Below are 12,650 nucleotides of genomic sequence, written 5' to 3'. Positions count from 1 at the left end.
CCGATGCACGAGCTCAAACGGGTGTCCAGAGAGTTTTTGTTTGGTTGAGAAATACAACGTGCGTTCTTGTACAATACACATAGTAGTACTCGTCTTAAAGATAACGCTGCCGTCCATTCTCATCTCCTTGGATACATCGTTAAACTTGTTCGTCTCCTTCCAATCGATGCTGAGATCAGAGCAACATAAGGAACACACGAATTTCATGTTTTCTTCCTCTTTCGTTTTCCAAATTCATCTCGGAGTTGAACAAAATGAGCTTGCAGCAAAACGAACAGCAGCTGTGGCAAAGAAAAATACTGTCACCAAGTCGCATACCGTCTCCGATAACCCTCGAGTGTTTACCAGATTCCCCAAACGAGCAGCAGCAGAAGCAGCCTCGCCCCTGTTCTAGGGGCCTCGCTGCAATCTTCTCTCTGTTCCCAAAGACTCAGCACTCTAGCGAATCAAGATACGAGAAGCAGGTATCACTAGAATTGCATCGTTTTGTGCAATTATTTAATACCGCAAATGAGAATTACTGAGCTGGGTGGATGTTCTGAAAAGGTTGCAGAACTCCAAGAGGAAATTGGTCGACAAAGAGAGCTGAAGACGACCTATAAGGCCCGTCTCGAGAGGACGCAGGAGTATCTGAGGTACTGTCTGGAGATCGCCAAGGAAAATGGATTCTTGCACCTCTTATCCAGCGACACAGAAGTCTACGTTTCTGCAAAAATGGAGAAAAATTCCAGTTTGCAGGAAATTGATCATCAAAATTTGACTGGTATAGTTGATCAAGCGAAGCTCAACAATTGGTACATAGAGCCGGATGAGGTACAGGGTTTCTAAATTCTACGTCCCTGCAATTGTTTCCTTTTGAATGAAAAAGAATTAGAAACGAGAGAAAGGAAAGAGAAGTTTCACAGACAGGAATCTCACCTTTTTTTCACTTAATTCACAGAGGTTAGAAAAATTAAATTTTACCCTCTGTTAGTTTTGTAAAGTTACAACGTTAAATAAAATGGTTTTGAAAATATCAGGTGATATACTAAATCTGGGAATAAAGTGACATACTTCTTAAAATATGGGGCGAAGTGAATTTCTGTTGAATTTCAGATGCATATAGGGGCTAAAATGAAATTAAGCCGATCCCTACCCTTTCAGATCGATGTCCACGAGCAAATCGGCAGCGGAACCACCGCCAACATCTACAGAGCGACATGGAGAGGCCTGCCCGTCGCCGTCAAGTGGATCCACCCTTCCGTACTCCATTCCGGAGAAGGAAGCGGGGACCTGGCCTGGTTCGTCCAGGAGCTCGACATCCTCTCGCGCCAGCGCCACCCCCACGTCCTCCGCCTGATGGGCGCTTGCTTCCGCACTCCGAGACAGGGGTGGGTGGTCACGGAGCTCCTGAGTGGAAAGACGCTCGCGGAGTGGCTTCACGGGCACAAAGGGCGGGAGAAGACGAGGCGGGCGCCGCTTCCGCCTCTGAAGGAAAGGGTACTGAAGGGGCTGGAGATCGCTCTGGCGATGCAGTACCTTCACCTGCAAAAGCCCAGGATCCTCCACCGGGACCTGAAGCCGAGCAACGTCCTGTTGGACGACGCGATGCGTGTGCGGGTGGCAGACTTCGGGCATGCTCGCGTGCTGGACGAGGGCGAGGAGGCGCTCACAGGAGAAATGGGTAAGAATCCGATGATTAACTATGTCAATTAAGAATAACAAAAAGGAGAAGTCTGTAATCTTGTGCATTATGGTAATTGGATTACGCTGGCTAGGAACTTACGTGTACATGGCGCCTGAGGTGATCCGTTGTGAACCATACACAGAGAAATGTGATGTTTACAGCTTTGCCATCATTCTAAATGAGCTTGTAACTGGTGAACATCCATATATTGAGACCAATTTTGGTCCCGGCAAGGTACACTCGTCTGATCCTGTCTCTTGTATAAAAAAAAATACAAGAATCGTAATAGAATTTGATGAGCTAAGTTTGTGTGCTTCTGGTGGCAGATTGCACTGGAAGTGAGTGAAGGAAGGCTTAGGCCAAATCTGAAAGAGTATGAGGGGCAATGCAAGGAGCTCAGAGAACTTATATCTTGTTCTTGGCATCAAAATGCTGAAAGTAGACCTGACTTTGCAGCTATCACTTTGACTCTTGGAAAGGTACTAGATGAGTTGAAGTATAGTTGCTAGTGTTACGTGATATGGCCAAAAATTTCAGTTAAAACTTGCATGCATATCACTGTTCTTCGTTTATACCTGAAATTTTTGTTTCATTTAAGATTGTTGTATTGTCCTCGTGAATTTCTAAATTTTATAATGAAGAGAATACGCTTATGAGCTAAGTATTTTGAAGTTGGCTAAGATTTGGGAGATTATATAAGTGTACAACAACAGTAGGAGTACTCTGTAAACTAATCTATCTAGTTGTAGTAAAACAAGGCATCCTCCGAGCCCAAAAGATCATCAAAGGAGCAGATAAATGGAGGGCTCAACTCTCTCACCATCCAATTCCCTGCAGCCGCCTCTATAACTAAATTGTTGTCAACATCTGTCAGTGAGTTACTCCAGTTGAAATTTTCTTCCATCTCAATCTCCATGAATGCATTTGGATCGATGTTGCAAGAGTCTGCTTCCTTGATCTCATCCAACATGGCTATATTTTCTGTGCATGGTTGTGTATTGAGGCTGTGACAATGAGCTAAGCCTGTTGATTTCTGCATCTTCTTTTTGACAATTTTATTCCAGTAATTCTTAATTTCATTGTCGGTACGTCCTGGTAAGCGTCCAGCTATTAGAGACCACCTATATCAATATCAGAGGTTACTCATCCTAAAAGCTTAAATGTTGTTTTTCCTTTTAAGAAAAGTCAAATCTATATATTCATATCCTCACATAAGGCAAGCTGAGAAGAAGTAGAAGTACCTATTTCCTAGAAGCTTATGAAGCCTGATGATGAGATCTTCCTCTTCTTCAGTTATGTTGCCTCTCTTGATATCAGGCCGAAGATAGTTAAGCCAACGAAGTCGACAACTCTTTCCACTGCGTTTGAGGCCTATTCCGATGAGTCAAATCATTTATCCCTGTAATGAACAATTCTGTTGCAATATAGCATGTTTTCTTACCAGCTTTTCTTGCAATGCTTGACCATTTTTTGGCTCCATGAGCTTCGATGCAGGATATCAGGACTTGGTCTTCCTCTCTTGTCCAGGTTCCTCTGTGCCAGACTCGGATGCTATGCCTTCGATCCATTCTATCAGCAACTCATTTATCCTGCGAGGCTTCTCTTCCTCTTGTTCTAGTTATATAAGTAGGACAGGTTTCTAAATGGATGAAAGATGGAATCATTTGGTTTATTTGGTTTACTTGCATGAAAGGTAAACTGGGTAGATTGCGTCCGCGCCCCATCAACTCAATCCTGACTCATTCTACTACCTTTAAACACATCCAGTTCGTGTGCAAATTATACTGCTAATTCCAGGTTTAGTTACATTGGTGAATCTTGATGACAAGGATTAAACTTATTGAGCAACAGGAAGACTGGTGAAGCTGGAAATCTTTCTCTTGGGGAGAATTGAGGTTTGAAACGGCAATCAATCCTTTATTTAGGTTGCATAATTAATAAAAGCAGGATAAGTGAACTGATTGATTCTGGAAGAAATGCAGAGTTGTGTGAAGTAAGAATCATGGACTTTTCCACAACTAGAAGAAAGCCAACTTGGGCTTCCACAACAAGGTCCGGGGTGGTGTGTTGGGAGCACGAACTGTCGTCATGAAGCCTGAAATGCTCCAGGAATTATTCGCAGCCAGTCGAATTGAATGGCGACGGATTCGATTGGCCAACTTGAAAAAAAAATGATTAATCAGGTTAGATAATGTTGAGGCTGAGGTGATCGAGACTTGGAATATATCTGATTCAGTCCAACCTAAAATGTGTTGAGGGTGGGGCTCAATTTTTTTAAAAACAAAATAGAGAAAAATAATTACAATGAATTTGATTATTTCATAAATAAATTTTTACCTGAAGGCCTGATTTGAATTTTTTTTCCATCTCAATCAGTGGACCAATTGAAGTCCGCTCTAGTTCGTGTGGATTCATACTGAAATAGAAATAGTTTTTAAATGGGTTAATAAAATTTTAATTCAGCTTTTTATAATATTAAAAAAAAATAAAAGAGAATACAACATAAGCAAGTTGACCAAGAAGTAATATTAATTTATCTTTAAATATTAATATTTTTTACATCGTATAATTTTATTATTTAGAGAATTTAATTAAGTTCATATTTTATGAAATTATTTTTAAAAATATATAATTATTTTTATTATTTCTTATAAACTTTAATTATTATTGACGGACAAATTCGAAAACGACTCGTAGTCAACCCTTGCGTATCCCCCTTTTCATCTCGGCGAGACGACAATTTACTCGTGAACTTTTTCCCTTGTAGTTTGCGCGGGAACGCACTTCGTCGGAGGTCGTGACTCGTGAACCATCCCGTCGCCGTCCACCGTAGCTTGGCCTCTCCACCTGCTACCGTTTTATTTCTCCTTTCTTCCCTCCGCACTCGGGTAGTCGTATCTCCTGCGCCGATGCCGATCCTAAGGTCTATTGCCGCTTCTTTGGGTTCTCCTCCCGAAACCCTAGAAACCACTCCGCCGCCTTCTGTAGAAGCTTCCGCCGATGAGACAATCCACTCTTCCAGGACCTCTCCTGCAGCGTCCTCCTTGTTCCATCAATCGAGCACTGAGATGGATCACTCTGGAGCGACGCCTCCCCTAAGGAGGAGCCTCCGCCTCGCATCGATGTCCAATGCTTCCTTCGTGACCGACTCACCTGCTGTGACCAATCGTGGTGGCAGGAAGAACTCCCTTTCTAGCGCCTCAAAAACTACGGTTGAAGTGGAGGCTCCGCCGACCGTTTGCAAGGCAGACGCGGAAGAGATTAAGGTGTTGGAGGTTCCTGAGGGGTCTCCTACTTTACTTAACCATAAGAGAAAAGATTTTGATGATTCTGTTGGGGGAAAGTACATGTGTCTCAGGTCTGGGTCTAAACTTGCTCGGGTAGGATTTGATCAAATGTCGGGAGATACAAATGAAGCTCAAACTGAGATGTTGACATCAGGTCCTCAGCGTGTTCATGAAGGCTTTTCAAATGGAATTGATGTCGACATGGTTGCAGAGAATTTGGAGGAGAAAATTGGCGGAGAAAGGTTCTCCACTCAATTAAAAGGGAAGGGAATACTGATAGAGGCTGTTCCAGAGGAACAGCAAGCTGGGAAAGTGAATCCAACAATAGAAAATGCTGAGTATGAAAATAAGGGGAAGGGAAAGTTGGTCGAGGAAGAAGACTTACTGTCAATTAGTGCGGCTGAGGTTGACATGGATGCTGATGCAGCTGTTGCAAAGGATGTTGCTAGATACTCGGGATACGCTAACACAAGTACTAGAAAATCGAAAAGACAAAATGAATATAGAAAAGAAGTTGTCAGGTCAAGAGCTATAGAGTTGGCTCCCAAATTTGCCTTCTTTAAACCAGAAGATGATAAGCAAGAGGCAGAAGGACAAGAGGATCCTGAGGACTTACCTCCAGATGCTAACAATGAGGACTGGCCAGGGCCATTTTCTACTGCCCTGAAGATCATTGAAGACAGAAATCAAAAGCTGAGAACCCGAGAATCAAATAATTATTTTAAGAAAGGTCAGAATGACAAATCAAGGATTTCATGGGTACCCACAAAAAACCGCAATCCTATGGCAAGGGTACCTTCAACCCTGCGAGACTTGTGTGTTAAAATTCTCTTAGAAAATGCTGAAGAAATTGAGTCACTTGATGGCATTCCTGATTTGCTAAAACACTGGTTAATATTAAAGTTGTGCCATTCTAGGAAAATGAATCCGCATCTTCTTAGTCATCTTGTGAGTGCTACTCCCACGGAGATATGCCTCAGTGACTGTTCATGGCTAACAGAAGTCCAGTTTGAGAATATTTTTTCTCAATGTGATGTGAAATGCTTAAAGGTACTGGGTTCGTTTACTTGGTGACTCATTTCAGGTTATTATAGTTATTTGCAAGTGATTGTTTTTTTTAATCATCATTTTGGTAGGTTTCTTTCTTATTGCATTAGCAGCTATATGGTTTTATCTGGTTGATCATGGAAGGCCTTGCATATTATCCTGTGAATCGCTTCATATGTTATGTCAAGTTTACTACATAATTAAGAGAGGGAAATTGGTTTACTCACGTTTTTCATGTTGGCCCCTCGGGGATATTTCTACAATGGTATTTGCTATCTCTATTTTTTTTTTCCTTTTGATGTGTTTTTATTTATGGTGTCCAGGTGTTGCAACTAGACAGGTGTGGAAGATGTTTGCCTGACTATGTTTTGCGTTCTACCTTGGCCCATTACCCTAATGGTTTGCCTTCATTAACTAGACTAAATCTCAAGGGTGCTTATCGGCTTTCAGATGATGGCTTAAATGCAGTTGTTGCTTCAGCACCTTCCTTAAGTTCTATAAATTTGTCAGAGTGCCCCCTTCTTACCTCAATGGGAATCATAAATTTAGCTGACAAGTTGGGCACTGTTTTGACAGAACTATATATAGATGGTTGCCAAAATGTTGATGCTATGGCTATTCTACCTGCACTCAAGAAAGTAAATCATTTAGAAGTTCTGTCAGTCGGTGGACTTCAGTCTGTTTGTGATAAGTTTGTACACCAGCTTATTCCTATTTGTGGTTCACACATGAGGGAATTAACCTTGGCAGGATGCGAGTAAGTATCTTCATCAATTGCAGATTAAAATGCAGTCATTTCTCACTACTTGTCTACTTGTGAAACACTACCTGATTATATACTGCCTAACCTCTTTATTGTGTTGTATAACACTTATGATTCCTGTGTCTTCACTTGATACAGGAAACTGTCTAATGCTTCCATTAGAACTATTGGTGCACATTGTTGTAGACTATTTGCTATTGATCTTCAGAATTTGAAAAGATTGAATGATTCTTCTATAGGATATCTTGCCAATGGTTGTAGATCACTTCAAAAACTTAAGCTTCGGCGTAATGCATTCAGGTTCCTTTTTTTTATCACTTGCAATTTTTATTGATTCAATTGGTCATTTGCATGATTCTCTAAAGGATGCTAGCTAAATGTCCCCTCTCAGGAGAAACAAGTCAAAATAAGATTGACATGTTTATGTTGGTGGTTTTATGAGTTGACTTTGTGCCTTCACGTAAAGGACTAGAAGGAACCTAAAAACTTAAAAGAATAGAAATAGAGAATGACAGAACAAATCCAAGTCTCAATCTATTGCATAAAATATATAGTGATTTAAGTTGAAAACTTGCATGTATAGTGTATCTTGTTAGTGATTCAACATATAATCCTCTTATAAAGAAATTGTGTTTTATGGGAAAAAAAAATTGTGACTTCAACAATTAAAGGATATCTATAAAAAGGCAAGAGCTAGATTGTTTGATTAGTCTTATTGATACAAATAATCAGCGAAATGATAAATAGGTCTCTGTTGCACGTTTTTCCTTTTTAGTACACTATTGATAAGTCTGTTGGCTATCTTCCATTCATCTTCATAATAGCTTATTTTGTCACATACAGTGATGAGGCTATTGCAGCATTCTTGGAAGCATCTGGAGGTTCATTGGCTGAACTTTCCCTAAATAATGTTGCAAAGGTAGTAACCTGACTTTATACATAGGATAGTTTGTTTCAAATGTATCTTTTCTGATTGGTTGATATGTGGAATAGCTGCAATTAAATGGTTACTGGGCAAGATGACTAAAATCATAAGCTAGAACCATCTTTAGTTAATTGTTATTTGACCTTCATGCTTGCTTTGAACAAGGGTTTTTTGTAATGCATCATTGACTAGGTTGACTTTTCATGGGTTTTAACATAGAGCTCCTCAAGTACAATAGGATAATTCTTCATTGATTAGTTAGATTATCCTGTGAAACACTCTCTAGACTTTTGTATATGTAGAAGTAACCTTTATAGTTATCAGTTTTTAATTTATGTATGTTGTGTGGCTATGTTGTCAAGAGCAAATTTTGTTGGCTATTGAGAGTTGAGACAAGCACTAATATATTACCAACATAGCATATCAGGACAGCCACTGATGCCTTATACTTGGAAATAGTTGTGCATTTATTGCTTTGTATCATATGCATTCTAACTGTTTAGTCATTTCTTCGCACCATATAGGCATTCTAGGAAAATAGATTCACAAACCATTAACATGTGATCTGAGGGATTTTTCTTGAGGAGGAATCATTCGTGATTTAATGAGATGTTAACAACAATTTGAGTTATCATTTTCCAAACATCGGATATCATTTTACATGCAACATTTCAGGACCCAGTAAAACTTGCATGTTGACTGACAAAAATGAAATCATCCTCAAGGAAATCATCTAAACCAGCCAGAAGTTACCAGTTGTGAATGAAAAATCAGCAGGATTATTAATTGACAATTTGACATTCCCTAGAATTGAATTCTTATATTGGTTCTAGCTATGCTTTAGTTGGCTATGGCCTATGATTAATTTACCAGATTAGTTTCCACTTATTTCTTTACAATTGAGTTGACCAAGCCCTATTTGGTGTGCACTAATGGAAATTGGAGAATTCACCAAGCGAGGAGAAAACTAAGAGAAAATGCAAGATCAACAAGAAATAGATTTATGTTGGGTCAACAAGAGTGTCTTGTCAGGACATATGGTCCAATGTAAGATCTTCATGTATGCATTTAGAAATTAGGATTTATGATGATCAGGTCGAATAGATCTGTTCAGATCTGTGCTTTTGTAGTTGCTTGTTTCCCAGCATATCCTCTGTCATTGTTCGAGATCATCAGCTGATTGGTTCAACAAATCAACCAACAGCCGGCAAATCAGTGCATCTAAATCATGTGTAACTCTTTTAGTTGAAATGATCTACCTTCAGGGGCATTGTTACCATCCCTAGAAAGGGTGTGGCATTCCTTCCTACTCCAATGAGCTCGACCTCTGAAACTGCATTGCCAACAAATCAGGCTTCCATCATTTCAACATTTGGATGCATTACTGCTGTTTTAGTTTATGTTGGAGTTTTGTTTCTTTTCCAAGTAGATTTATAATTTTTTCATGTCACCATTAGATTATTCTTTACACAAAAAAGTAGAGCCCATTTATTAGTCTGTGTCTGTAACACAGGTTTGTTCATTCTAGCACAATGTGGTAATACTGAATATGTTTCAGATAAATTCCACCTATGACTTTTTTAGTGAGTTACATCAAATCTTAATGCAGGTTGCAGAACAAACTGCTCTAGCCATTTCTCGCCGGTGTTGCTCCACCTTGTACAGTCTAGATTTGTCATTTTGTCGAGAAATGACAGACGAAGCACTTGGTTTGATTGTTGATAATTGTTCATCATTGAGGTTTCTGAAACTATTTGGATGCACCCAGGTAGGTGTTGTTTTCATTCACTTATAACAAGAGTTGTTCCATTATCCTACATACCTGAAACGACAGTTGATCCTTTGGAAGGTTTTATGTAGGTTTTTTTTTTTCTTTTTTATTTTAATAAAAACTCTAGTTAATATATTGTTCCATGGAGAGAGTATACATTTGTTCTTTCAACAAATTCCATAGCACATATTAATGGTCCATATTTTGATTCTGAAAGACCCATTTTCTCAAATTTTCAGTGTTAAAAAAAAGGGTTTCGATGACTTGCATTGTCGGTAGAATCCTGAATGTTAACACAAGCTAGGAAAACTTTCAAGTTTTGCTGGAGTACTAGACCAATGTAGTAATAACTATTTCTCTGCAGGTCACTGAAGTGTTCTTCAATGGTCACTCAAACTCGTCTCTTAAAGTGATTGGACCTAAAGGGCAGCTGCTGGATGACAGTGATATGTCTTTATTTTGATCAGAAATGAAAGTTTTTCTCTTTTGTCAATTGTGAAGATGATGAAAACCGTTTTTTGTTTATCGATGGGTCAACTGATACTTGCCACCTGTAATCAAGTTTTAATTGCACCAATAGATCTCATTGGTTTTCTTATCTGAATTATGAGATGTTTTTAAATCATGTTGTTCAATATTCTTTATCGATTTTTTTAAAAAGAATTTCCCTCAACAATATTTCCTTGCTGTCTCAATATATTTTTTTAATGTTGAAGAAAAGTTGAGTCTGAAATTTTATTGAGGCATTTCGCTCATGCATTATATGCAGTTGCATTGCAGTGTTTCATGCGACGGAAATAACCCACGAATTGTTACGCCACTATTTTTTCTAGAACACAAATTATAATAACACAAATATGCCAAATATAATTTTTCCAATTGAATCGACAAAATATTATTCAATCAAGAAATATGTTGTTTTTATAGGATGTCCAATTAGTTAGAGAATGATCATTTTATTAAAATGGAGCAAATGATTAATTCTCGGTGGATGCATGCTTTTGAAAAAAAAAACTCCTCCAACTTAGTTATTTGACAGTCGATTATAAGTTGATTTCGTGATTTATCTCCCTTTATATAACTTAGGGATGGGCAGTGAGGAGCGTTTGGGAGGAGCGTAATCATTTTTTTTTCTACAATCAAGAAATATGTTACCCTGAGCAATATGTTACCCTGAGCAATAGTACAATAATTAGGTTCTTCAAGTAATTAATCAGATATCTAAGGGTCAAATCCTAACTGTGATACACTACAAGGATTTTCCTCTAGTGGGATGACAACTTTAAGAACATTGACCGCTTGAATGGATTTCCACGAGCATTTCTTGATTTACTCTGGTAGTAAGTAAAAAATTTTTGTGGGACCGGACTGACTACCTCGTTAGTTTGAAGAGTTGAATACCTATATTACCAAAAAAATTAAAAAATATGTTAGGAGGTGTGCATTTCCAAGCGGTTAATTCCTCAGCAGAGCACATCTATGGCGATCAAATTACTAGTACAGTTGGGGCGCCAAGTAAGGAGCTATCATGTTTCCTGAATTTACTTAGTGAGTCAAATGTGTTGGGTTACAAGATTGTAAACAAAGTTCCATATTGAAAATACATGATAAAAATCATGGACTTAAGGGAAAGATATTTCCATTGGTACGAGACATTATGAGTAAAAAGCTAAAAATAGAACCACAAGGGCATAAGCCCAAAGTGGGCAATATCAGACTATTGTAAAGATATCTAAATTCCTTTGGTCCTAACTATTGGTATAGTTTGCATCAATGGCCAAACCTAAGTTTTGATGAATGTCAAGTGGATTAAAGTTAGTTATGTTGTGATTTAGCCTTTCTACCAAGTGTGCAGGACTTGATTGATTTGACACCAGGCTAAAATCCAGCTAGGTTTGGAGGACCTGATAGATGGCGTGGAAGTCCAAATAGGTCAAGGAGTGACCCGATATTTGGTGGGAAGTTTGGCTTGTTGGTTGCTATTCGGAAAACCTAGAGGTTCCACTGTACAAAAATTTTGTACAAAGGTCTGAACCTTTTCCTAGCTACCATGTGTTCTTTTAAATTAAATTTTGGATCGCCTGCGGAACTTAACACGTTTGATCCAAAACTTAATCTATTTGTTCTTTTAGGTTTTGACTTGGATCTCCTGCGAAACTTAACACGTTTGACCCAAGTCACCTTAAGTTATTAATTCCATTAAATATTAATTTCTATAATTGGTTCCCAGTACTGACGTGGCGAGGCACATGACCTTCTTGGATATGGGAGCAACCACCACCGACTAGACAAAACCTTTTATGGAAAGCTAATATTTAATTTCCTAAAATAACTTTAGGTTAACCGAAAAGAACAATCAAATCACAAGGAAAAGAAAAACAAAAGAATACTATATCGAAAACATATTCGAAATACTAGAATCGTAAGCCTCTTGTATTTAGTATTATTTCCAAAAATAACTAGTATGATGCGGAAAGAAAAAATACTAATTATACCTTTTAGAAAAACCTCTTGATCTTCTACCGTATTCCTCTTCTAACCTCGGACGTTGTGTGGGCAACGATCTTCCGAGATGAGAACCACCTTTCCACCTTCCTTCTTTCTTCTAGATTTCGGCCACAATAAACTCCTCCAAGGATGAAGAATTTCGGCCACCACCAATGCTCCAAGGGATGCTAGAGACGAGGCTTGCTTTCTCTCCTTCTTCTCCTTCCTTGATCCGGCCACAAACAAAAGCTCCACCAAGAGATGAGTTTCGGCCAACAAGAGGAGATGAGAGAAATAGGGCCGGCCACCAAAACCAAAGAGGAGAGGAAAGAAAAAGAATAGAAGTTCACATTCTGAAGGCTCCTCTACCTCCTCTTTTATAATCCTTGGTTTTGGCAAATAAGGAAATTTTAATAAAAACTTCCTTAATTCTTTTGCCATGAAAAGGAAAAATTTATTTAATTAAAAATATTTTTTCTTCTCACAATTATAATGGTCGGCCACACCTATTCTCCAAGCAAATAAAAATTTTAAACACAAATTAAAACTTCCTTATTTGCTTCCGGAAATTTTATAAAAAATTTCTCCAATAATTTTAATCCCTTCATGATTGGTAAAAAGGAAATTAAATCTTTCTTTAAACATGTGGATAATTTCCGGAAAGTTATCTCTAAAAATTAAAATATCTTTTCAATCTACAAATA

General features: G+C 38.5%; 2 protein-coding genes across 11 annotated transcripts; both read left to right on the top strand.

Annotated features, from left to right (window-relative positions):
* Positions 1–3,975, top strand: LOC122034843 (serine/threonine/tyrosine-protein kinase HT1-like). Of its 9 annotated transcripts, none has more exons than XM_042594209.1 (8): positions 1–464; positions 547–813; positions 1,144–1,663; positions 1,758–1,900; positions 1,993–2,145; positions 2,984–3,067; positions 3,161–3,561; positions 3,649–3,975. In XM_042594209.1, exons 1-6 carry the CDS (start codon positions 255–257, stop codon positions 2,996–2,998), a joined length of 1,308 nt encoding a protein of 435 aa, XP_042450143.1. In that variant the 5' UTR covers positions 1–254; the 3' UTR covers positions 2,999–3,067; positions 3,161–3,561; positions 3,649–3,975. The 9 variants fall into 9 exon arrangements, with proteins under 9 accessions (XP_042450143.1, XP_042450142.1, XP_042450141.1 ...); XM_042594208.1 differs by having other exon boundaries at positions 2,984–3,359; positions 3,464–3,561; XM_042594207.1 differs by having other exon boundaries at positions 2,960–3,067.
* A 405-nt stretch (positions 3,976–4,380) lies between these two features.
* LOC122034750 lies at positions 4,381–10,063 on the top strand. 2 transcript variants are annotated; one of them, XM_042594089.1, is made up of 6 exons: positions 4,381–6,003; positions 6,324–6,757; positions 6,902–7,063; positions 7,607–7,682; positions 9,298–9,456; positions 9,824–10,063. In XM_042594089.1, the coding sequence occupies exons 1-6, from the start codon at positions 4,576–4,578 to the stop codon at positions 9,920–9,922; spliced, it is 2,358 nt and encodes a 785-aa protein (XP_042450023.1). In that variant the 5' UTR covers positions 4,381–4,575; the 3' UTR covers positions 9,923–10,063. The 2 variants fall into 2 exon arrangements, with proteins under 2 accessions (XP_042450023.1, XP_042450024.1); XM_042594090.1 differs by lacking the exon at positions 6,902–7,063.
* The last annotated feature ends 2,587 nt before the right edge of the window (positions 10,064–12,650 follow it).

This window comes from Zingiber officinale, chromosome 11B (assembly GCF_018446385.1).
Source record: "Zingiber officinale cultivar Zhangliang chromosome 11B, Zo_v1.1, whole genome shotgun sequence".
NCBI classification, from domain to species: domain Eukaryota; kingdom Viridiplantae; phylum Streptophyta; class Magnoliopsida; order Zingiberales; family Zingiberaceae; genus Zingiber; species Zingiber officinale.
Note: the sequence above shows the minus strand (reverse complement) of the source record. Positions and strands in the feature narration are given on the sequence as shown.